The sequence below is a fragment of the Urocampus carinirostris genome, chromosome 17 (genome assembly GCF_059441175.1).
Source record: "Urocampus carinirostris isolate Australia breed hairy pipefish chromosome 17, RoL_Ucar_1.0, whole genome shotgun sequence".
Taxonomy (NCBI): domain Eukaryota; kingdom Metazoa; phylum Chordata; class Actinopteri; order Syngnathiformes; family Syngnathidae; genus Urocampus; species Urocampus carinirostris.
The window spans coordinates 15,448,500-15,471,638 of NC_142365.1; the positions used below are offsets into that span (position 1 = coordinate 15,448,500).

Sequence of the window (23,139 nt, forward strand, 5' to 3'; positions counted from 1 at the left end):
TCTTTTTAGTTCGCTATTTATTCAATTTAGAAAATATTCTTTGGAAAATCTACAGAAAAGAACACGAGTAATAAAGGAACATAAATAGTCATATAATTTACGTATCGAGTGGAAAAAGTTAGATCATGTCCACACACTTAACTTGATTTATGACTTACTTCATGCGTTTGTGCTTATGTACCTTCAAATATCAACAAACTAGAGCTAGGTGGTTTAGCTCGTTGCTTTTCGTATCGTAAGTTCTTATTGTCCGATAAAACACTGGAAATGTGTATAGGAACATCAAACAGGCGTACACAGCTACTCTCCCCTAATCTGGAATGATCTGATCAACTCTGTCTTTCTGTGACCTCCAAATACACACTCCTACTAAAGGAAACAAAGCCCGGACCTAGTGTGTAGCAACAAGAAACATGCATACAGAGGTAACCCAATCCCCCACCTTGATGGATCCGATCACGTCTGTCTTTCTCTGAACCTTAAATATAAACACTTCTGGAGGAAAACAGTCTGGGAAGTATGTATAGAAGTACTGAAAATGCACAGAACTAGAACTGAGACAATGTGTACAGCAACATCAAATGACCCCTGTTCCTACTTACATGGATCCGATCACCTCTGTCTTCCCCTGTTAAACCAATTTACCCCCGTCCGGAGGAAATTGAACCCTGTGATCAACTGCAGTATTGTTTCCGATAGACTTTGCTGGCATGTGATTGAGAATGGGGCCCTACAGGAGAGAACTGAAGCTGTACTTTCTTAAATTAAAATCAGTACGGACAATGTCACAGTAAATAGAAAAAACAGTGGCTTTCCCAAGCATAAAGCCAGGATGAACAGTGAATTTTGTACTCTCCACTGCAACACCACTTCTCAGGCAGAAGACAAGGATCTTTAATCCATGGTTCTGTAAATATTTCCCATCTATTGTTTTATTATCGTATTGTCTTCCTCTTTAAAGTATTTTATTACATATTTCTCCTGGAGTACCACGTCTTATCAGGTTGTGAACAATGTACACTATGTTGTAATTAAAGACAATAAAAACGATTCTATTCTATTCTTGCAGAAGTCATGATGAGCAGTGTTAGGACTAACTCAATACAAAGGAACACAATTACTTTTGTTGGTAACGAGTACTGTGACACGTTATCACGGTAATCATATTTTGTAACTCAACTGTCGTTACAACATGGTAGGTTACTCAACTACTTCACAGTGTTCTCTGATTGCTGACGGTTTGCCCTTCTATTGTGATATCACATTCAACCGTCAATCCAACATAGAAGTTAAAAAAGGTGGACATGTTTATCTTTACAGTTATGGTGCTGCCGTCTCAAGCACAGAGAACGCTGAATTTCTCCTCATAGAGATATTCTCCCTACGGTGTATACCTGTGTCTAAGAGGAATTTAAACCTATAAAGTAAAATACTGAAATCAGGGGGTGAGTTTATATGCGCACATTTGGTTGTGTGTCACCTGTAGCAAATGGTAGTAAACGCGTGGGCAAGGGCTTATTTATACAGGGACGACAAAATCAATGGGGCAAATGTGAGCACAGGATTCATGTGAAACGTGTGCTGATTTTTGGTATTTTCATTAACAAATGTATTCTTGCAGAAAAAAAGTAAAATGCCTCAGACAGCACCCAGATATGGAGAAGGAAATCTTGGAGCGGTTTGAAGCCCAGACACAAAATGGATATGGAGTGTTTCTGCTTAGTGTTGGTTTGCAAACTCTTTAAAATTGCACAAGCTAAGAAATATGAAGGCTTCACACAGGTTGGTGTATGCTCCATCCATTATCTGCAACGCTTATCCTCAGGAGGGTCACGGGGGTGCTGGAGCCCATTCATGTCCCCTGCCCACTGCATGAAGTGGGCAGGGGACATTCTGAACCAATTGCCAGCCAGTCGCAGGGACAGACAACTCATTCACACCTAGGGACAATTTGGATCGGCCAATTGACCTGACATGCATGTATTTGGAATGTGTGAGGAAACCCGAGTGCCTGGAGAAAACCCACGCAAGCACAGGGGAGAACATGCAAACTCCACACAGGAAGGTTCGATCTCATGACTGTGCCGCGGACGTGCTAACCACTCAGCCGCCGTGCTGCCTGGTGTACGCTTTTTCTGCTGTTTATATTATTACAAGGCTATTTTAAAGCAGTTTCAGGAGGTTAGCTTCAATGTGGGTAAACACGGTAATTTGTCACTAAATAATTACTCTCTGAGTAATGCGCTATTTTTAGGTGTCACCTGGGGGGGGCATATGTAGGTTAACGGAATTACTTTATAAATGAAGTAACTGTAACTAATTACTGTTTTTCTGTTGCTTGCCCAACACTGACGACGAGTGACACAGCACCTCTCAGACTTTACTAAAATTCTAATTCAATTGCTCCCTGAATTCCTAAAAGCAATCGTGTTAATGACATTGGTGAACTTTTTAAAATGTTTGTGAAGCGACATCACTTCTTCTTCTTGAAGATCTTATTAAAAGCGTTTCTACGCCGGCCTCCCGCCGAGGCCTCCCCCTCCTCTCGCCCGTCCTCCGCCGGGCTCCACCGGGTGTGAACAGCCGAGAAGATGCCGGTTCCGTCCTCGGACGACATGCAAAGAGAGCGAGTGGAGCAAGAGGAAGCGAGCACGGCGGCCGAAGTGCCCCTCAACTCCCCCAAACTCGAGCTCTTCTCCATGTTTCCTCCTGCTCTCATCCTGGAGCTGGGACCTGCTTGGAGGTGGAGCCTGTTGGGGGAGTTTAGGGTCTTGGAAGTGTGGGGGCTTCGGGATTCTCCGGGAGTGGGCGGGAGGTTGGAGTCCGAGTCGGAGCGATCCGTGACGTCCCTGTTGGTGGAAAGGAAGAGTTAAGAGGATCGATGCTTTAATGCAGGGGTCGGCAAACAACGGGCCGCAAACCGGTACCGGGACCTGGGTCCTTTGCTACTCGGCCTGTCATGATTACCGATTCAGACCACCTGCGACTGCTTAATCGGCACCGACAGCCCGGACAGCTGATTGGCAGTTGAACTCCTTTTAAAGCCCTGACTTCCAAGAGATCCCTGTCAGATCGTTTATGCGAACCGATGCTCCCAGCTCGGCAAGCTCTTACGTCAGACTCCATTCCTGCCCTGTTTTCTCTGCCTCATCCTCGTTGCCAACCTGTTTCCGGACCTGACTCTGCCACGTTCTGCCTGCCCGTTATCCGACCTGTTTCTCCCTGCTACCTGCCTGCCTCCCGTTGCCGACCTCGTTTCTGAACTTGACACCGTCCTTTCTCTCCAGTCCCGGCTAACGACTTGTAAATCCTGCCTGTCTTCGACCCTCCTCGCCAGACACGGAAGTGTCACTTCCGCGTCTCCTGCTACACTTGTCCGTCGATCCTCGGATCGTGGAAGCAAGCCCTTCTCTACGTCTTATCAATAAAACTGAGTAAACGAACGCTACTGGGTCCTGTCTCCGTTCCTGGTCCGTGACAAGGCCGCACAGAAAAAAAACTAAATGCCTTATTTCTTTGCTGATACCGTATTTATTTGTGTATAAAGGTATTTTTTCCTCCCCCAAAAAACTCTCTAAGTTTGGGTGCGCGTTGTACCGAATATTTACGCTAGTATAATACCATAATTGAGCAATGATAGATCAGTCGACAAATATCCCGGTTCTCAGCATTGGACGCAATGGGAATCAAACCCAGATGGCAGTGGTAAGAGGGCCAAATCCTAATCACTATGATACGAGAATTATAGATGACAAAGGAAAAAGTATTCAATTTTATGTCATGAACCGGAACAGGATCAGGACCCAATCGCGTGACGTTTCTCACACAAGCTTTTTATTTTACGGGAAATGGGGAGTCATGCACGTTAGGCAGCAGTCTGGCGTGGAATGACAGGAAGCCAGAGGCCGACGAGATCGATACCAATTGGCTGAGCAGATATCGGACAGATGGGGTCGATACCGGACAGGACGGGACAGACAGGATTAATATCGAAATTAAACAGGACAAACTGGACGTGAACAAAACTGGAAACCGATATTAAACAGGACAAAATAAACGGGAACAATACCGGACAGGAAATACCAACAGGAAACAGGACAGAGTCAAAACCCACGTCTTGCAGGGCAGAGGTTCGTTGACGGACTGACAAAGGAAGAGTGAGAGCACCGAGCTTAAATAGACGGAAAACCAATCCGTGAACGAGCCGCAGCTGGCGCCACCCGGGCGGGGCCAATTGGGCACCATGGCAACCGTGACATTTTATCCCATCATCACACTTTATTTACTCATTGTGTCACATTGTACAATGTTGTAATGGAGCATAATGGGAAGGAGTGCTGCCAAAATAATGTTGTACAACATGGTACTGTTGGCAAAAATAGTGTGATGATGATATCAAATGTAATGCCTTTTTCTAAGTCATTGATATATCTGGTAGTCTTTTGATGACATAGTGGATTATAGGGGTTAATTCTTTTTATTATCATTAATATTATTGGTATTTTTACTAATTTAATCCCTCACTGGAGCAAGGTTTACTTTTTTCACTACCTCACAGATTTGCATTGCCCATTGTGTTCTGCAGAGGGATGTACCCCTGGCCACCAGCGGAACAACATCCTCTCCACCTCTCCGTCACGGACCACGGGACGAGCAGATGAGAAAAGTGAGATGTTCCCTCAACGTTGGATGGTTTGGAGGATAGAATGAGATGGTAGAAAGTGAAGACACGAAAAGGATGAAACACGGAAGGGTAAGACACAAAGAAAACGAGATGATGGCTTGCGAGGAGAAGAATTCCAATAGAGCGGGTGGACTGTAACTTTCCTGTGGATGTCTACCAACCTCTGAGAGCTGAACATCATTGCCGAGTCTCCTGTCCTTTGCTGCAGTGGCATCAGACTCTGAGCTGAGGGTATAAAGCGTCATGTGGACAATAGGCATAAAAGTAATCCTGAAATTCCACTCTTAAATCCGATATTCCGTGAGAATTGTTCATAAATGGTAAAATAGTTTCCAACCAGAACGCTTCCAGGGCGACTGGTTGTCCGCAATGGTGCTGAGTGGCCAAAGGTCACTGACTCTTCGGTCCATCTGCCAGGCTGCATCTGGAGGGAAACATTATTTGAAATTCCTCTTTTACTCATCCTAACTTTTTTTAATATAAATATTTAATCCACTGAACAATTTCCCAGCAGTTGAATAAAACAACCCAACTCAAACCAGGGCCACAAACCCGAAATTTTATTCAATTTCCTGTTTAATGCTTTTATATTGTTTGCACTTCCGGTTTGTCAGTAGTGTAACAATCGAAAGTTTGATATCAAAGGACGCTGGAAAGTTTGCTACGTGGTTTCGAAAAACAATCTGTAAAGAGTCAAAAAGGTACATTTTGTATCACTTCCATGTTTTAAGTTTAGAATCTAAGCAACTTTAGCAAATTTTTTGGGTGTTTGTAATTGTTTCAATTCTTAACTGTCATGATTACTGATTCGGGGCACGTGCGGCTGCCCCGTTGGCGCCAACAGCCACGGGACCTGATTGGCTATCGGACTCTTTTTAAACTCCCGTCTTCCGAAAGGAAGCCGTCAGACCGTCTGCGAACCTATGCTCTCAGCTAGGCAAGCTTTTGTACTCTCCAACATTATCCTGCCCTGTTTTCCTGCCTGGTACCTGTTGCTGACATTTTTCTGGACCCGTTTCTGCTTGTGTTCCTCTGTCCTGGCCATCGACCTGTTTTGCCTGTTTCCTGCCTGACACCTGTTGCCGACAATTTTCTGGACCTGTTTCTGTTTTGCTCCCCCGTCCTGGCCATCAACCTGTTTTCTCGCTGTCAACGACTACCCTCGCTCGACACGGAAGTGCCACTTCCGCGTTCATGCCAGCTGCTACCCGTGCTCGACGATCATCGGATCGTGGATGCAAGCACTGCTCTCTTTCTTAATAAAAACTGAGTGAAATGAACGCTATTGGGTCCTGTCTCCGTTCCTGGCTTGTGACATTAACGATTAATTGTGCTCAATTACAGTGACGCGAGTGATTTACGTTCACACAAGGAAAATTACACTTTTTACGCCCATTAAAATAAAATGTAAAACTCATATCAATACATATGAATGTAGAATTATCTAAATAATCACACATTTAGGCAACTTTAGCTAATCGTATATGTGGCATTCTTTTAACCCTTTCCAAGAATTGTGATCAATTACAGTGACGTGAGCGATGCCCATTCAAATTATGAATTTCACAGCTAATATTGCTCATCAAAATTAAATCTAAAACCATTAGTAAAGTATTTTCGGTACACAATCGACCTAAATTAGCCAGATTAAAATAAAACCTCTAATTACTGACAAATGTACTTGTTACATCCATCCATTATCTGCACCGCTTTTTCTAGTGATTAACATGCACTAGGTAACCCCTACTTCCAATATTTAACCTGGTGATTACATGGTCACTTAGTAATAACATGATAAGTTGTTACTTTAGAAATACAAATAAAACTGGGTTTCCTTTGCAGTGATTCATTAAAATAAGTAGGTTGGAGAATCCTGATTTAAGATGACTCTTGATGCTTCCGAGTGTCACGTGACATTTGAGACGGCCGCCATATTGGATTACAAGCAGTGATATTGATAAAAGAGTGACTTTAGAGTCTAATGTATGAAAAATGCAAAACTTTTGTTCTGTTTATGGATGTGGGGATCGACACAAGAAATCTTTCTATCGTTTGTAGGCTATGATCACAAAAGATGTGATAAAACAAGAGAGCTTTCTATCAAATCGCGTGAAAAATAGCTCTCAAACAAATTCAAATGTACCAATCCAAGAACTAAATAATCATCACGACTGATTTGACTTCTCTCGGCCAGCCACTAACAAACTGGTCATATGCTTGATGGCTTTTATAGAATCGAAAATCTTTGAAGGTATAAGAGCATGGTTGCTATATCAAGTAGTTTTGTCAAGACCAGAACGGAGACAGGACCCACTTGCGGTGCGTTTCATTGCGTTTTATTGGAAGAATGGGAAAGGTTTGCACCCACGATCCGGTGATTGCTGGACGCGGGAAGCAGGTCGTTCTGATACTCAGATTGTGCTCCGAACTCGGAAATGGATCTTCCGTGGCGTGCGATGGCGGGGTCGGGGACGGAAAAACGGGTCGGTACCTGGGACAGGGGAGCCAAAACGTGGTCGGGTCGGAAGCGAGTAGTAGCCAGAATAGGAGAGAAGACGTGGATGGGGTCAGAAACGGGACAGGTGGGAGTCAGGGTCGAAAAGGGCTTACCTAGAGTTAACTTGCAGACGGACTGACAAAAGGGGACGGACAGGACTGGGTACAAATACTGATCGGGAGCCAATCAGGACCCGCGGCAGTTGGCGCCAACGCAGCGGGCAAGGCTGAATCATATCAGTAATCATGACAAGTTTACAATGTCTGGTATGAAACAGCAGGTAAAATGCCAGCATCCGTCAACAACTCTTTGATTAAATACGGGTTAATATTGTTAAATAATGTACTCTCAACTTTCCTTCTCATCTAGCCCCCGAATATCTGTCTTAACTTATAAAGTAGCAAAACGATTTAGAATTGCAACCTCCTCCATTTTTGCTTGTTCTCCAATATGGAGGCTTCTTCAAGAGTCACTTAGAAGCTTCAATATGCAAGTTAATATTTGTAATTGCACTTACATTTCAGGGTCCCGGGTGATAAGATGTCCTCATCCATGTCGTCCAGATCATCGGACAAAAGGAGGTGTTGTGGCGTTGCCGGTCGCAAGCCCAAGAAGGCCGGGTCCAAATTGAGGGCGGTGGCCAGCGCCCCCAGGCCAGGATTGGTGACCAGACAGAAACCCGTCAGAGACTCGATGTTCTGCCAGCGGTGCAGCTTCTCTCGGAGAGCCGCTGTCACCTCGGCCAGGGCCTGTCTGGAAGAAACGTCAGCAAGTCGATTCTAGTGAAGCATGAGAGTATTTCAACATATGCCTCACTTTTGGTAATTCCTGCCCTCAACCCAATTTTTTGTCTTGGCCTTCTACCGAATTTCGTCTTCTAAAGAAAAAAATACCAAAATGAAAAAGTAGTGAAAAGCTGAGAAAAAAAGAAACAAAAGGAAGAGAAAAAAGAAGGAAAAATTTTGAAAAAAGACAGAAAAAAAGAAAAGAAAGAAATGTAGAAAAAAAGTAAATAGAGAACAAAAAGAAAAAACAGCTCGGAAAAAATAAACACAATGAGATTTTTTTTAAAGGAATTGAAAAAAAGAAGAAAGAAAAAAACGGAAAAAAGAAGAAAAAGTTTGTGTTGCATTCAAATAATTTCGAATTATATCAAGTGAATCTTGTTGCCAACATTGTACTTCCACTAAAAAATGTGATTAAGTACAGTTCTGTATCTTACAACCGACTAAATAAGCCCCCCAAAATTTTAATATTATGCGACAAAATATATCAGGAAATAAAAAGAAATGGATATCTTGTGAAAGAATTGTAAGAACAAACGACGTTTTTAGGCCGTACAACCTTTGCAATAGTACATGAGTCAATTCATTCAAAAGAGAAAAATAATTTTGCCTTCCCGGAAATTCAGCAAAATGTAACTTCATGTCAAGTCTTGGACATGTTTGATCATTAATTATCTTGCCACACTTGGGATTATGGTGGCTCACTGTTGTTTCAAGCGCTGCTCACCGACTTTGTGTGAACGCTCAAACCCCTGGAAAATTAGAGGGAACATTGTTGTTGAGTTATTGTTTTTGTTCTGTTTTTATCTTAATGTTCGAAATAAAGTTTTCATTCATTCATTCAACCTGGAACGGATTAAGTTCAAAAACTGAGGCACCACTTGATATGAACAGATTTCTAGCAGCACTCACTTGGCAGATAGGATCTTGTGATCAACGTCGTCTAGCGACGAGCTGTGGGCTACATGAAATGTCCCAAATAGAGAGCTCCTCTTCTTTTTGATCTTCTCAGCCTGAAATATCAACCAAATGAGTTAGGAATGCCGATGGAGCAGCTGATAACATCAATACATTCCTGTGTCTAATGTAGTGTACGCCCTCACGTGGTTGGAGCCCGCATTTACTCACCCCTTCTCTGGCTTGCAGCAGCTGCCTCTCGGCGCTTTGCTTTTTCACGTTGTAGTATTGAACTTCGATCTCGTGCGTCAACTGCAGCCACAACTGCAGCGCTTCGGGCGGCGACCAGCGAGCGCGCGATTCCAGCTCCCTCTCGGCTTTTTTCAAGGCCATCCTCACCTGTGGGCGCGCAAAAGGTCAAATCTGGCTTCTAGTCGGGCTTAGGGAGTAATGGAATACATAAAACAAACAGCATTATGACAATAGTAAACGAAAAAATGTGATTGTTTTCCGTTACAGTTATAGTAATCAAATTTAAATATTTTGGAGCTGTCATATCACAAGAGGGGTCAGAACCAGAAATCATAGCTAGGATAGCTCATACCACCGCCGCACTGAAGCGGGACGAGAACATAGCAGTGAAATCAAAGATCAGACTCATAGAAGTGCTGGTCACTTCCATTTTCCTCTACACTTGCACATACCTGTCAACCTGTACTTTTTTGCTGTACAAAGTACATTTATTATGCATTTTAAGACGTGTACGACGTACAAGAAAATCTGTGCGAAAATCTATAAATTATGGGTACCATCCGGTATACAACGAATATCACGAAACGGCAAATCAATCAAGTCAAACGAGTTTGCCGCGGTAGCCTCTATCTCTGTATCGTTTTTTTCCATTGCAAACAAAGCGAGCGGTTTGATGCTACTTTGCGCATGCGTCTGCCGCCTCGGACTTCATGTGGTAGTTATGTAGTGAAAGGAAGTCCGTCTCTTTTTAGAGAACCAGCTTTTTCGGCTCAACTCATTAAAGAGAGCCGGCTCTCCAACGGCTCACTTGCTTTGATGCATTATATTACCAATTATTATGTTGTATAAAGAAGTTCAGAAAAAAAGGAAGTATAAAAGGAGAAAGTGAAAAAAGACAGGTTTGTGGTTATCCCTTTAATCAGTATATTACCAACAATAATTTAATGCAGAAAATGACAATGACTACAAGCCATCGTGAACCCCTCTTTTCACGATGCTTTTAATGTAAGTTTACGTTTTGTAGCGTCATCAATTTTGTTAGCTTCTTTCGAATATTTCTTCTAGGGGTTTTGGCTTGATTCCTAACCACTTCTCAATTTTTTTGGTTTCTTAGTATGTCTACTTTGGAAAATGATGTGCAAGTGCACGACCTTATAAGGCTTGGGAAAGTCCGAACACACAAAGTTATTGGATGCAGGCTTCTGATCGGCTGCCGAGTATGCAAATTCCCAAACGAACCGAAATGTCCGAACCAAACGAAGATTTCGAATTCGGAATAAAGCAAAAGTATGATTTGAAAAAAAAAAAAAAACTTGAAAAAGTTGTCGGCCACCCGGGCGGACAACTTTTTGTACGCCCGACGTAAAAGATGCACGCCCCGGGCGTCCGGGCAGACGTTATTTCAGACACTGGCACAACACCATCTGAGGGCACGTTGGACCCAACTGTGCGCAGACAACAACTACAGTGGTATGGTCACCAGATTATTAGGACTGACCAAGATAATTCTCCAGGGCACAGTCCAAGGGGGCAGGAGGAGAGGAAGAATGAAAGAAAATTGGGCTGGCAACATTTTGAATGGACCGTTGCCAACTTTTCCATGACCGGAAAACAGACAAAGAACCAACAACAATGGAGCAAGCTGTCCAGAGTTGCGTCCACATTGCTGCCCCCGTCAAGGGATCCTTGACCCGCTATATTTACAAATAAATAATGTTCTGATAGACGGATTGTGTCTATCTTCATTTGAAAAACTGACACTAAAGAGAAAGAGATAAAGCGTGCTCGTGGATCCTAGTAATGTCTGTATCTGTTCTGCGGATTGACCAGAGTGCATTTTGGTCACACTGTGTTGCAGGCAAAATCACTTTTCTTTTTTTCTGTTTTCTATTTCTCCTTCAATGTAGCACTCATTTTGTTCAATTGGTGCAAGCTTGCAGTTTTGCGGGGCTTTTTACTTGTTTGCCACACACAGTGATGTGTTTATGTTCTCAACCTGCACAAGTTCTTCTTCGGCATATTTCTGGCGGCTTCTCTCGTTCTCTGTCCCCTCGCGAAGCTCACGCAGCCGCTGGGCCTCCTGCTTGGCCGTGTTGATCTCGTTTCTCAGCTCTTCTTCTACTTTGACTTTCTCCACCTGAACGCATCGCTGGTCCTCCCGAGCCTTTTGCAGCCTCGAAACAAAAACCGCAGACATTTTTGTCAATAAGATTAGCTAACACTTGCAATACATTATACAGTAGACCCTGGGATATGGTGACCCCAACATATGACATTTTCACTTTACGATGTGGAATCATTTTCGGACCCTCCTTACGGCATTTTCCCCACCATACCACGTCAACAACAAATTATTTTGCGTGCCTAAAAATGTGTAAAATTCAATCTTTGCATTGTTGGTGCGTATGACGAGATACGTCTCCAAGATGCTTGTCTAATACCTGTCAACTTCAACCAGTTGCTCCTCTTATTAATAATTATAATCCCCCTTAACAAACCTTACAACACAACACGGCGCCTATTTACTCATAGCAAGCCAGACTATGTCAAATACTGACACAATAGTAGCAATTTTCGATGATGTCGTCTGCTACTAGTGACCGAGACGATCCAGATTAGAGCCGAAATCGGCAGACGAGACTGATCTTTAAAAAAAAACAAGTTTAAAAAAAAAATCCTGTACTAAATTGCTGTACTGAAAATTTGAAATGATCAAAAGTATGTACAAAATACAAGGAATACGTATTAGTTGACAAGGATGTTGTCTACTATTGGTCAACGTCATCAAAAATACTGGTCTGCTTTGTTTAAGGCATGACAATGCTAATATGCGATTGGCCGAACAACCTCCCCACAATGCCTTTCTCTTTCTTCATTCAGTTCCTAATCTAAATATTTTGCGAATTGGCAACACGATAGACTATTTTTTTCCTGGTTTTTTTTTGCTTTGAGTCAAAGACTTGCAGTGATACTAAAGGGAGAAGCAAAAATGTAATAACCATGGAAATGAAGCTAGCGATGATCAAGAAATAAGAAACATGCACACAAAACTCTATCCTTACTAAGTTGAATGGCTGTAACTTGGGAATGTCACATTCAGTTTGGCTGTAAGAAGGGATCCAGACTTTCTGTTCTGAGGAAGGCCAGATCAGATTTATTCACAAATAATGTGGAAGAAACATTTTCATGTTTGTCATTGAATGTGTTAACTGGTTTATTTGGAAATTTAAGTGAAAGCAGTTTTACACCTGAACCAACCTACCACGCTATGCAAACTCAACACTGCCCTCAAGCAGCTGGAGAGAGCATTTGGTTTGCATTCCTTTTAAAAAGATTATAAGTTTAGAAAGAAATGACCTAAAGACTTGCTAATTCTTTTTTGACATTCTTGGACATTTATGGTAGGCCGGTATTAATCATCCAGGGGGCCTTATCCTGCCCGTTGGCTGTATGTTTGACATGCTTGCCGCAACTAATCAACGATCGGGACCATTATCATCATTATTATTATTAAAGCAAGGAAATCTTGTAAGGGCATAATAATCCTCACGAGAGGAAGTTTCAAAATCCGTTTGATTATTAATCCGCCATCGCCATCTCTTCTCCCCTGCATCCACATGCTACTCCACCGTACCAGTTCAAGTCACTTCATACCAAAGATAAATGTCTTTTTCCTTTCATATTTAACTTTACTTAATTATATGTACATATATCTCACATTAGTCACTCTTGAGATATACTTTTATGTTATTTCAATGCTTCCATGTGGGATGCCATCATTAGCTTAATGGCATATGTTTATTTCCTAAGCTGTACGGCTATTTGACTTTGCGATCCCCACTTCATGTTATTTCCTGGGTGTCTACTGTATATCTTTACACATACACAATAGGTAGCGCTGTGACCACTGTGTGTGAAATATATGAGAACACTCCACACATGGAACTATGTCACGGACACATCAGCACCTGTTTGATTCCTAATGACTGACACGAGATCGGCGGAGCAGCTGAATACACGACAATAGTACGTCATCGCAACGGATCAACTAGAAGAAGTCGCTAGCATTGGTTCTATCGTATGTGCTTGTGCAGGCAAAGGGACAGGCTGTAAAGCAAGCTCCTCATCTATCTGTCCTTAAAAGGAGCTTGAACTGGAATCTTCTTCACTGCTCATCTCCACCAACACACTCACACACTCCGATTCGGTTAAGCTCACTTCTCCTGCACGTCCAATAGGCTCTGCTCAGCTTTCTGAAGACCTTCCAGGTCCTTCATCAACTTGCCCAGGTCGTCCCTGGACTTCCTGGTTTGGACGTAGGCAAACCAGCAGCCACCCAGTGCCGCAAGGATGGACACGGCTAGGACCAGGTCCTTCCATCGGTTCTCTCGGACTAGTTTTACACACAAAATAGACGCACAGAGGAGAGTAATCAAGTGTTTCCTAAATTCTCATATAACAAAATGTCATTTAAGTACTGTTAAAGAAAATCTGTCAGACAACAGAGTGCAGTAGATAACATAAGACTGTTGAGAAATCTAAAATGCAACTAACGCTAGCAAGGTCTTTCTACTGAGTAAAGTTTTCATGAAAAATAAATAGCTTGTAGCTGATGCTTTGCACAATCCTGCTCTCCTCTCTTTTTGGAGTAAGTGTTTTTGGGGCGTTTTAGCTTTTAACGGATAGGACAGTGAATAGTGATAAGAAAACAGGGGTTTAAGCAATTAATGATAATGGTGAGGTAGTAGGCGCAACCGATTGCAACAAACTAATCACAATCGTATATTCAGCAAAGTAAAGTAATATAGTAAATTTTCCTTGCACATAGCACCAGTTGATCGACTTAGCAGACAAAAGGACTAAACGTCATACACAAAGTACATGTTTACGAATCTAAGTGCCTCGACTGAAGTAAGTCAGCATGTGAACATAAGTCAAAGCCTGGCTAGTGGAAGCATGGAACATACAAAAAATTTCAGTTTTCCTGAATGAAAGCATACCTGGTGGCGGTCCGAAGAGCACGGTATCCAATGCCTTCAGCTGCAATTTCTGAGCATGAGTCCGCTCTAGAATTTTCAACACCGATCCAGTCAGGGTTGTGTTTTTCACTGCCAGCCTGTGGATGAAGTCAGTGTTGAGGTCACGCCTATCTATCTATCTACCCTGGTCATATCCCTCGAGAGGGGTGACCGACAGCAAGACAAACACATACAAAAATAAAGAAAATAAAAGAAGGGAAAAAGTAGCAAAAACACACAAAAATGTTTGGACCATGGCCAACCCAAATGCCCAAACACCCAAACAAGTTAAGCACCTCGGCACCCAAGTTGGTCATGCTTTCGTCCCTCCAGATGAAACGGGACACAAGAAAGCGGCCGTGTCACTCGGGTCAGGGTGACACAACACACTCTTCTGTTCAACAGCAGGCCCGACAGCTTTCACTGGTTTATCCCTGCCGCATCATACAGGTGCCCTGCCCATCCCTTAGAACGCGTCTAAACATTCCACTATCCTTTTACAACACCTCTTCACTCATTCCTATCACCAACAAGAGCTCTAGCTTCCACTATATTTAGACCTCTTTCCTGCAGTGCACTCATAACACCATCCATCCACGTCAGTCGTGGCCTTCCTCTTGGTCTCCTTCTATTGACGTCTGCTCTGTAGATCCTCTTCAACATTCGCTCCTCATCCATCCTCTCCATGTGTCCAAGCCAACTGAGTACTCTCTTATCAACACGCTTGCTCAGTTCCACTACTACTCCAGTTCTGTCTCTCACAATTTCATTTCTCAATCCATCCAATTGTGTCACTCCTAACATACTCCTCAAACACTTCATCTCAAAAACATTTAATTTCCTTCTCAAATCTGCATTCAGGCTCCAAGTCTCTGCACCATACAACACAGTCGGCACAATCACACTCTCATACTGTCCCCCCTTAACATGCATACGCATACTCTTGTTGCTCATCACTCTCCTCAGAGCACCCAAAACCTTGCTTCCTTGATTCACTGTGTGCAATACCTCGCACTCTATCCCACCAACTGCAGCCACATCACAACCCAAGTACCTAAAGCTTTCAACTTCTTCCAGCACGCCTGAACTGGGAAAAGGTGCGGAGTGTGACAGGGGAGCATTACCTCGGTAACGCTTTGCCATCCAGTCCGTGTTTCCGGAAGGTTTCGGCGTACTGAGGGAGTTCCACACTGAGCTGCAGCCACTCCTCCACTTGTTCGCCTGTCCAGTTATACACTGAACAGGAAGACGATGACATTTTGTTGTTTACACCAAGCGCTGTAGATGTGTTCTCCTCGTCTTCTCACCCTCTGATTTCTTCCAGGCGTCCCACATGTCCTCTACGCTAATGTGCAGGTCCGCACGGTGGAAGTTGCTGTGCTTGGCTTTCGGGTCGTGATACTTGAGATCCTCTCGCAGGAACTGGCAAAGTCCAAACATGAGTCAGACATCAGCTGAGATACCTCTAACGGGGTTTTCTGGTCACCTCGTCCGTCTCGGCCGCGTCCACCGTGCCGTCGGCGTCGTCGTCCATTTGTTTATGGATGCTGCAGATGGCCTCGAAACTCAAGAGGGCGTTCTCGTCCTCGCACAGTTGCTGGTCCATCATGCATAGATCTATGAGAAATAATGGAAATGAAATAGTCCCCATGCACACTAGAATGCGGCATGGTAATTCTCAAAGTTATTTTAGGGCCTCGCAGGAGCAGAAGTTCCAAGTTAGCGTCCAGTCGTCACCTCAGGGCTTCCGCTGACTCGGTAGCCATGACAACGGCAGGAACTCTATGCCCGCATTTGGTCATTTGTGCCTCTTGAGAGAGTTTCTGGATGATCGCTCGACTCTGTGTGTGCTCGCATCGCAATCTATAATAGAAACTAAAAGGCAAACACACTTTCCAGGTTTAAAGTCATTACGATTCATCTGGGAAGCGAGGGAGGACAAAGCTAAACAGACTGTAAATCATATGATACCTTTACAAGTTGAGCACACTGGTTTTAGCAGCAACACTCCATTTATTTATACGGCGTATAAATTACATTTACGACTCACTTGGGAAATACGGGGATTCTTATGTAAGGAATAAAAAAGAAATATAGTTGTCTATTTGCAGTTATCTGCATTTTGGATCATTGCTTAAAAAGACTTTGGTGAACATGAAACGTGGAATGGGTGCAGAGGAAGCACATGCATGAATGATAGGAGAGGTGCGTCGCTTGAGATTCAAAGTAGAACATTTTCTCCAGCCCAACTGAGTTCAAAGAGCTTCTTTCTTACTTTTAGAAACACCTTACGGTACGTGCAACACGCTAGGAAGCAGACATGGGGGGACTGAGGGTGGAGTGATTACATGATTATGCCCGCTTATTTTTGTTAGTGTAGCTTGAGAATAATGAAAGTAAGAAAATACCTGTTTTGAGTACAGTCCAAATAGCAACCCAAACCCCCAAAAAGTTGGAAGAAGAAGAATTTATTTGAGTGCAGGCACCTCAAACAAAGCTTCACATCAGCTGCAATAATGACTTAAGCCAGAAGATGGCGTCCGCGAGTATAAATGTTTAAAATTCTGTATAGCACCTATAAATGTAATAGTTTGTCAAGCTTGTTTGTTTTTAATATTTTTGATTGCTAGTCTGGTTACACAAAATTGTATTTTCTTTCGTATGACGATAAAAGGGAAAAAAATGCAAATACAGAAAATTCACTGATTACATTAAAAATTGCATTTACATTATTTGACGGTACGCAGTATTTTATGAAACATGTATTTATATGGAGGAGAGGGCCTCAAAGGGACACTGGGGATTAAACAACGATTTTTATATGTAGTAAGAAACAAGAGAGTGGTTTTGTGCACAATAGAATCAATAATTAAAGATGGTTGTGAGAAAAAAACTGAGTATTTGTCTTAAGTGGTCCAGTATCTAATCGGGGAAAAGAGTGTCATTAATTAGTATATTGTCTCGGGACCGAGAGGTCGCAGGTTCAATTCCCTATTCCTCAGAGTTAAATGTCGAAGTGTCCTTGGGCAAGACACTAAACCCCTAATTCCCCTGATAAACAGGTAAGAGCCTTGCATGTCTGGCACCGCTATCAGTGTGTGAGTGAATGGGAAAGTGTGAAGCACATTGTAGAGCGCTTTGGGAGGTCCTTAGTGACTGGAAAAGCGCTATATAAAAGCAGACCATTTATTAAAAATAAATAGAGAGGACCAGGCTTTCCAGAGAGAAGCAGAAACTGAGTTTGACCATCGGCAGACCATCCAGATGATCCCAACTTCACTTGTAGATGAGAAAAAGCAAAAAGGTGAGGGTGCCTTGAGGTAAAGAAAGACACACAGGTATGGTGACACTAGCCTAGCGCTAGTGGATTAGCCTCAACAGCTGGGAGGATAAAAATAAAGAAGCCGCGGGAAGGACATGTCAAAGTCGGAGTCTGTGGAACAATGGCCTCATCTTTGAGTTGCATTTTGAACATTCAAAGCACAAATGTGCATGGATTAGCTAATAAACTTCCTAGCGACGTAATATATAAAAGACAATGTTTCGATTTAAGGAAGAATTTATATCGGTCACAAAGTTTCCTTCCTGTGTTGCTGTACGGAAGTTGTGGTGAGCTGCTACCCGCGAGCTATCGTCTTTGCACATGCGTGTCGTGTCATGTTAAGAGTTTCTTTTGAACTCAAACTGAAAATGTACAGGGTGTGTCTTTATATTTTAACGATAATAAAAGAGTTAGTTACAAAGTATCATTATTACTGAATTACCAAGGTGTAATATAACGACGCCTCATTGTGTAAAAATATGCCAAATAATCAGCAAAAACACATGAGCAATGCATGTGATGGTAAAAGTGACCAATATCTAGGCAACCTTTTTCTCTGCTGTTTCTTTCTCTAGCCACTCATGTTAGCCAATTGGCTGCAGACTATGGTTTACTGCTGTTGTCATTGTTAGCTGCTCCTGCCTTGTCTTTCAATATCAGTCACCTTCCACAGCTGGTTGCTAAAGGTTAGCCCCTTAAACCAGCTCTGACCAGCTCCAGCTTTTGCCACTTCTCAGCCGCTCCGGGTGTATCCAGCTTGTGGTCACTGGGGAGGATTTACAGCAACTCTCATATCCCATTGCTGGTTGAAATTCAACTTCGCTTACGTGGGAAAATATGGAAGTAGTCTTATGGAATTTTCCTTGGGGTATCTGTTGGGCTTCCATAGTGTTTTATTCCTATGCACACGCTTGTGTTTCTTTCTAAGATACAACAACTTCTAGTGGGGGATTATTACACACTGTCACTTTAAGGCTTATCTCTTTGTGTCAGGTATTTGATAGTCCCTTAAGTATCATACGACCTCCTTGTGGCAAAGGCACCCGCAGGTCAAGCACAATGGTTGAATTTGTCTTTCTTTGTAATGAGTTATTTCAATATTAAATTTTAACCAACAAATCAAGATTGTTGCAGCGTGGCAGGGCAGTGGTTAGCGCATGTGTGACACAGTTCTGAGGTCATGGGATCAAAGCTTTCTGTGTGGAGTTTGCATGTTCTCCCCGTGCTTGTGTGGGTTTTTTCTTCCCACTTTTCTAAAAACATGCATGTCAGGTAAATTGGCCGGTTCTAATTGTTTCTAGGAGTGAATGAGCGAGTGAGTTGTCTATCTCTGTGTGCCCTGCGACTGGCTGGCAACCAGTTCAGGGTGTCTCCTGCCCACTGCCCGAAGATAGCTGGGATGGGCTCCAGCACCCCCGCGACCCTACTGAGGATAAGCGGTGCAGATAATGGATGCACGGAAAACAAGATTGTTGATAACACAAATTCAGGAATGGACATGTATTTAGCTTATTATGGGCTTCTGTAAATGAAATCTAGTATTGTCCTACCTGATAAGGCGTGTGAATGCTGATGTTGATGGTCCGGATCGGAGTGGTCACCTTCACCCATGCGGGCACTCAGGACACACAACAGCCACAGACACACACGCGCCATGTCTAAGGATTGCGAGAAAAAAAAAATCATATAGACAAGTCGAGCAAAAAGAGTAAGAGGAAAAAAAAAAGCACAACTCAACTATAGTGTTAGAGGTGGGGTGCGTCGTTTGAGGTGTCCTGGAAGTTAAATATTTCCTCCATTTAAGTATGTGTTAAACAATGCCTGACTGAGTTCAAAGTACCCTTAGGCTTTAATTTTCACAACGCCGATCTCCCTTTATTTAATATCAGAGCTGTTCGGGGTGGAACACTATAAATCTGAGGGATGGGGGCTGTTGTGAGTGCTGGAGTGTGACGTCATGTTTGAATGGTGTAGAGCGGAAATGGGGAAATTAAGAAAAGGCCAAACACTTACCTAAACCCCAAGACAAAAAAAAACAGTTCATTTGAACATGTCTAAGAAATGCATATACTTGCAGGTGCATCATGAATGAGCTGATGAAAGATGCAATGATGACACAAGCCAGAAGATGGCAGCAGAGAGTAACAAGTTCCAAATTCCGTACAGCTCCTTTCAAAAGACTTCTTTCTTTGGTGAAAAAGTGAAAGTTGAAAAATTGCTTTGTAGGGCTAAATTTTGACAACTTTAGACTAGATTTAGACTCAATTTAACCCCGTAAAGTGACCTCTGGTTTGTTTGAGACATGATTTCGTCCCAAAAAGCTGTCTTGTTTATTTTAGGCATAACTTAGTTCGAATATACACCAGACGTAGCCCATTAATAGTTGTGTAGCTTGTTTTGGACATGATTTAGTCCCAAAATAAACCAGATTTAGCCCATAAATAGGCGTCTGGTTTGTTTAAAACATGATTAATTTCCAGTAATAATCTGCTCTTGGTTTCGAAATTATTTAGTACAGCGTAGACCAGCTTTAACCCCATAAATGGCGATTTGCTTCGATATAGACATGATCTGGTCCAAAAACAGACCGGATAGATATTTAATTTGTTCCAGACGTAATTTAGTAAAATAGACAAGATTTAGCCCATAAATAGACGTGTAGTTTGTTTTGGACATAATTTAGTCCCAAAATATTCTGTTTTGCTTCATTTTAGACACGATTAAGTGCAAACAATTGGCCAGATTTAACTCATAAACGTATCTCATTTGTTTTAGACATCATTTAGTCCAAAAATAGACCATATTTAGCCCCTAAATAGACGTCTAGTGTGTTAAAAACATGATTAATTTCCAGAAATAATCTGCTCTTGTTTGTTTTAGAAATTATTTAGGAAGGAATAGACCAGCTTTAAACCCATAAATAGGGGTCTGTTTTGATGTAAACATGATCTAGTCCAAAATCAGACCAGATCGATATATTTAATTTGTTTCAAACGTGATTTAGTCCAATAATAGACCAGATTTAGCCCATAAATAGACGTGCAGTTTGTTTTGGACATAATTTAGTCCCAAAATAGTCTGTTTTGCTTCATATTAGACACATCTCAGTCCAAATAATAGGCCAGATTTAACTCATGAACCTACCTAATTTGTTTACGCCATTATTTAGTCCAAAAATAGACCACATTTAGCCAATAATGATATGTTCATTTTGTTTCAGACGTGATTTAGTCCATTAATAGACCAGATTAAGCCCATAAATAGACGTGTAGTTTGTTTTGGACATAATTTAGTCCCAAAATAATCTGTTTTGCTTCATTTTAGATACGATTTGGTGCAAATACGCCAGATTTAACTCATAAACATATCTCATTGTTTTTAGCCATCATTAAGTCCAAAAATAGACCAGATTTAGCCCATAAAAAGACGTGTAGTTTGTTTTGGACATGATTTAGTCGCCAAATAATCTGCTTTGCTTCATTGTAGAAACAATTTAGTCTAAGTACTAACATCTAATTTATTTTATCCGTTATTAAGTCCAATAAAGGATTAGATGTAGACGATAAGAATACGTGAAGTTTGTTTTAGACATGATTTAGTCCCTAGAGTAGACAGTTTGTTAGGGTTGTGTTAAGGCCTTCCAAAGTGGACCAAATTGAGTCCAAAAATAGTACAGTATACTTCATCCTAAGTGGTCCAAATTTAGTTTCAGAAAATGGTCTTTTCAACTTTCACTTTTCCACCAAATAAAGACGTTGTTTTGACAGCAGTTTTCGCTCGAGTTTTAAAATAAAAAGGCGTTCTCCAAATATCAACAAAGTTTCCTAAATTTGCGGCGGAGCTCAGACTCGAGGAAGCGCTCAATCTCCACATCAACATTCCAGGCTGAAGTCATCACTCACATGTGCAGCGCCGTCGCCTCTTTAATCCATCCGAGGGTCAGCGGAATGTTCTCCGTATGCACGAGGAAAAAATCGACACCGGTTATTATGATCCGATTCTTACTCCTTAGGCGCAGTCAAACTGAAAAGACTGCTCAGAAAGAAAAAAAAAGAAAAAAAGAAAAAAAAATCCAGAGATCCGCCTGTGCTGCGTTCAGGGACCCTCACCAAACCTTGTTCTCCTGTCAAAGTAAAGTTCGAATTGAGTTGTCTTTATTGTCATTGATATCAACGTTGTAAAACATTTCATGCAACGAGATTGGACATGACACTTCAGCATAAACCTGCAATGAAGGCTTAAGCGAAAAATAAGAAAGTAGTCCTTAGAGACTGCCCTAGATTATAATAATAGCGCAAAAAGAATAGTGCATCGTTCCAGTAGTGCAGGGGTGTCAAACTCATTTTAACTCGGGGCCCACACTATATAACAAACATTCTGTCGGGGGCCGGACAAGTAGATTAAAGAGAAAGAAAAAGAGAGTGAAAGAAATAAGAGAATGAGCGAGGGAAAAGGACAGAGGGCGGGACAAAGAAAGAAAAAGATAGAGAGGGAGAGAGCGTGAGAAACAAAAGATGAAAAGTCGTGAGAGAGGGGGGAAAGAAAGGGAGAGGAAGAAAGAACTCCAAAGAGAAATAAAAAGACAGAAGGAGAGAAAAGAGAAAAGAAAGCACGAAGGGTATGAAGAGAGAAATAGAAAAGAGAGAAAGGAACAAAGGAAGTTAGATCAAAAGAGGGTAAAAGACTCAGAGAGAGAAAGAGAAAAAGATCAACAAAGGAAGAGAAAAAGAGAGACACATAGAGTGAAAGAGACACAGTGGGAGAAAAGGGGTGGAAAAGAAACAGAGAGAGAGAGAGAAAATAAATAAATACAAGTACAGTGTCTTTGTGAGAGGCACCTCTCTTTGGCAACATCAAGTTGACATTTTTCAACCTGCAGCTTGTTTTTCTCTTGCGCTTCTCTGAGTGTTGTCTCGTGGGCCAGATTCAATCCCTTAGCGGGCCTGATCTGGCCCGCGGGCCGCCTGTTTGACACCTGTGCAGCAACAACAACAAATCTCAAGTCACAAGATAAATACTTTCACAGTTTTGTGCGCTCGTTTATGGTGGTTATGGCCCTGGGGGAGACACTGTCCCCGAGCCTGTCAGTTCTTAAATCGAGGTACCTGTATATATCTATATTTACATATTCAAATAAAAGGAAGTGGTGGTAACTTTATATTCCTAACAAATTAAGTGAGTGTTTTCAAGGTTAAAAATACAATATTTTCTTCCATCAAGAAAAAAAAACGTTCTTTCCCCATACAGTACGAGTGTAAGAGTTAGACTCTTAGAAGTTTTTTTCTGACACCATTTTCAATGACATTGTTTTTATTGTACTAAATATCTAAATAAATACATCAATGTTACTGTCACAAGACAATAGCTATTTTATTTGTAACTCTAAACAACTCTTCAAATATGTTATCCTCAAATAAAACGCATTTAAAACCCCAGTAAAATATACAAAGATAAATTATGAAGAGAAAACACGTTTCCCTAAACATTGGTTTTTCCAAATACTTGAAAAATACACTCTTTTTCTTTTCAAAATACAGGACTTTGAGTCTATTTGCATCCTAAAAAGGAGAGAGAAAAAAATCATACTCAGTTGTAACAAGGTTTTTTTTCTATCAAGGTTCTCCCATTTCCTACAGCAAGTAATACTTGAAGGCATCATTCCAATCATTCAGCAGTCAGATTTC

The 23,139-nt window shown here is 41.9% G+C and overlaps 1 protein-coding gene across 1 annotated transcript; it reads right to left on the reverse strand.

Moving 5' to 3' along the window:
• On the reverse strand, window positions 1-21,502 carry LOC148349328 (stromal interaction molecule 1-like). The gene is made up of 14 exons (XM_088321312.1): window positions 21,358-21,502; window positions 19,006-19,113; window positions 15,620-15,750; window positions 15,441-15,555; window positions 15,258-15,369; window positions 14,116-14,231; window positions 13,334-13,508; window positions 11,112-11,289; window positions 9,095-9,262; window positions 8,879-8,979; window positions 7,699-7,934; window positions 5,022-5,108; window positions 4,846-4,909; window positions 1-2,849 (listed from the first exon to the last, which is right to left on the reverse strand). The coding sequence occupies exons 2-14, from the start codon at window positions 19,109-19,111 to the stop codon at window positions 2,474-2,476; spliced, it is 1,965 nt and encodes a 654-aa protein (XP_088177438.1). The 5' UTR covers window positions 19,112-19,113; window positions 21,358-21,502; the 3' UTR covers window positions 1-2,473.
• Window positions 21,503-23,139: the final 1,637 nt, after the last annotated feature.

Coding starts and splice junctions, on each gene's coding strand:
- LOC148349328 (XM_088321312.1), bottom strand. CDS start 19,111: ATGGCGCGTGTGTGTCTGTGGCTGTTGTGTGTCCTGAGTGCCCGCATG. Junction 11,290..13,333: donor CTATTGGACGTGCAGGAGAA/GTGAGCTTAACC, acceptor TTTTGTTTCGAG/GCTGCAAAAGGCTCGGGAGG. Junction 2,850..4,845: donor ATGATGTTCAGCTCTCAGAG/GTTGGTAGACAT, acceptor TTCCACCAACAG/GGACGTCACGGATCGCTCCG.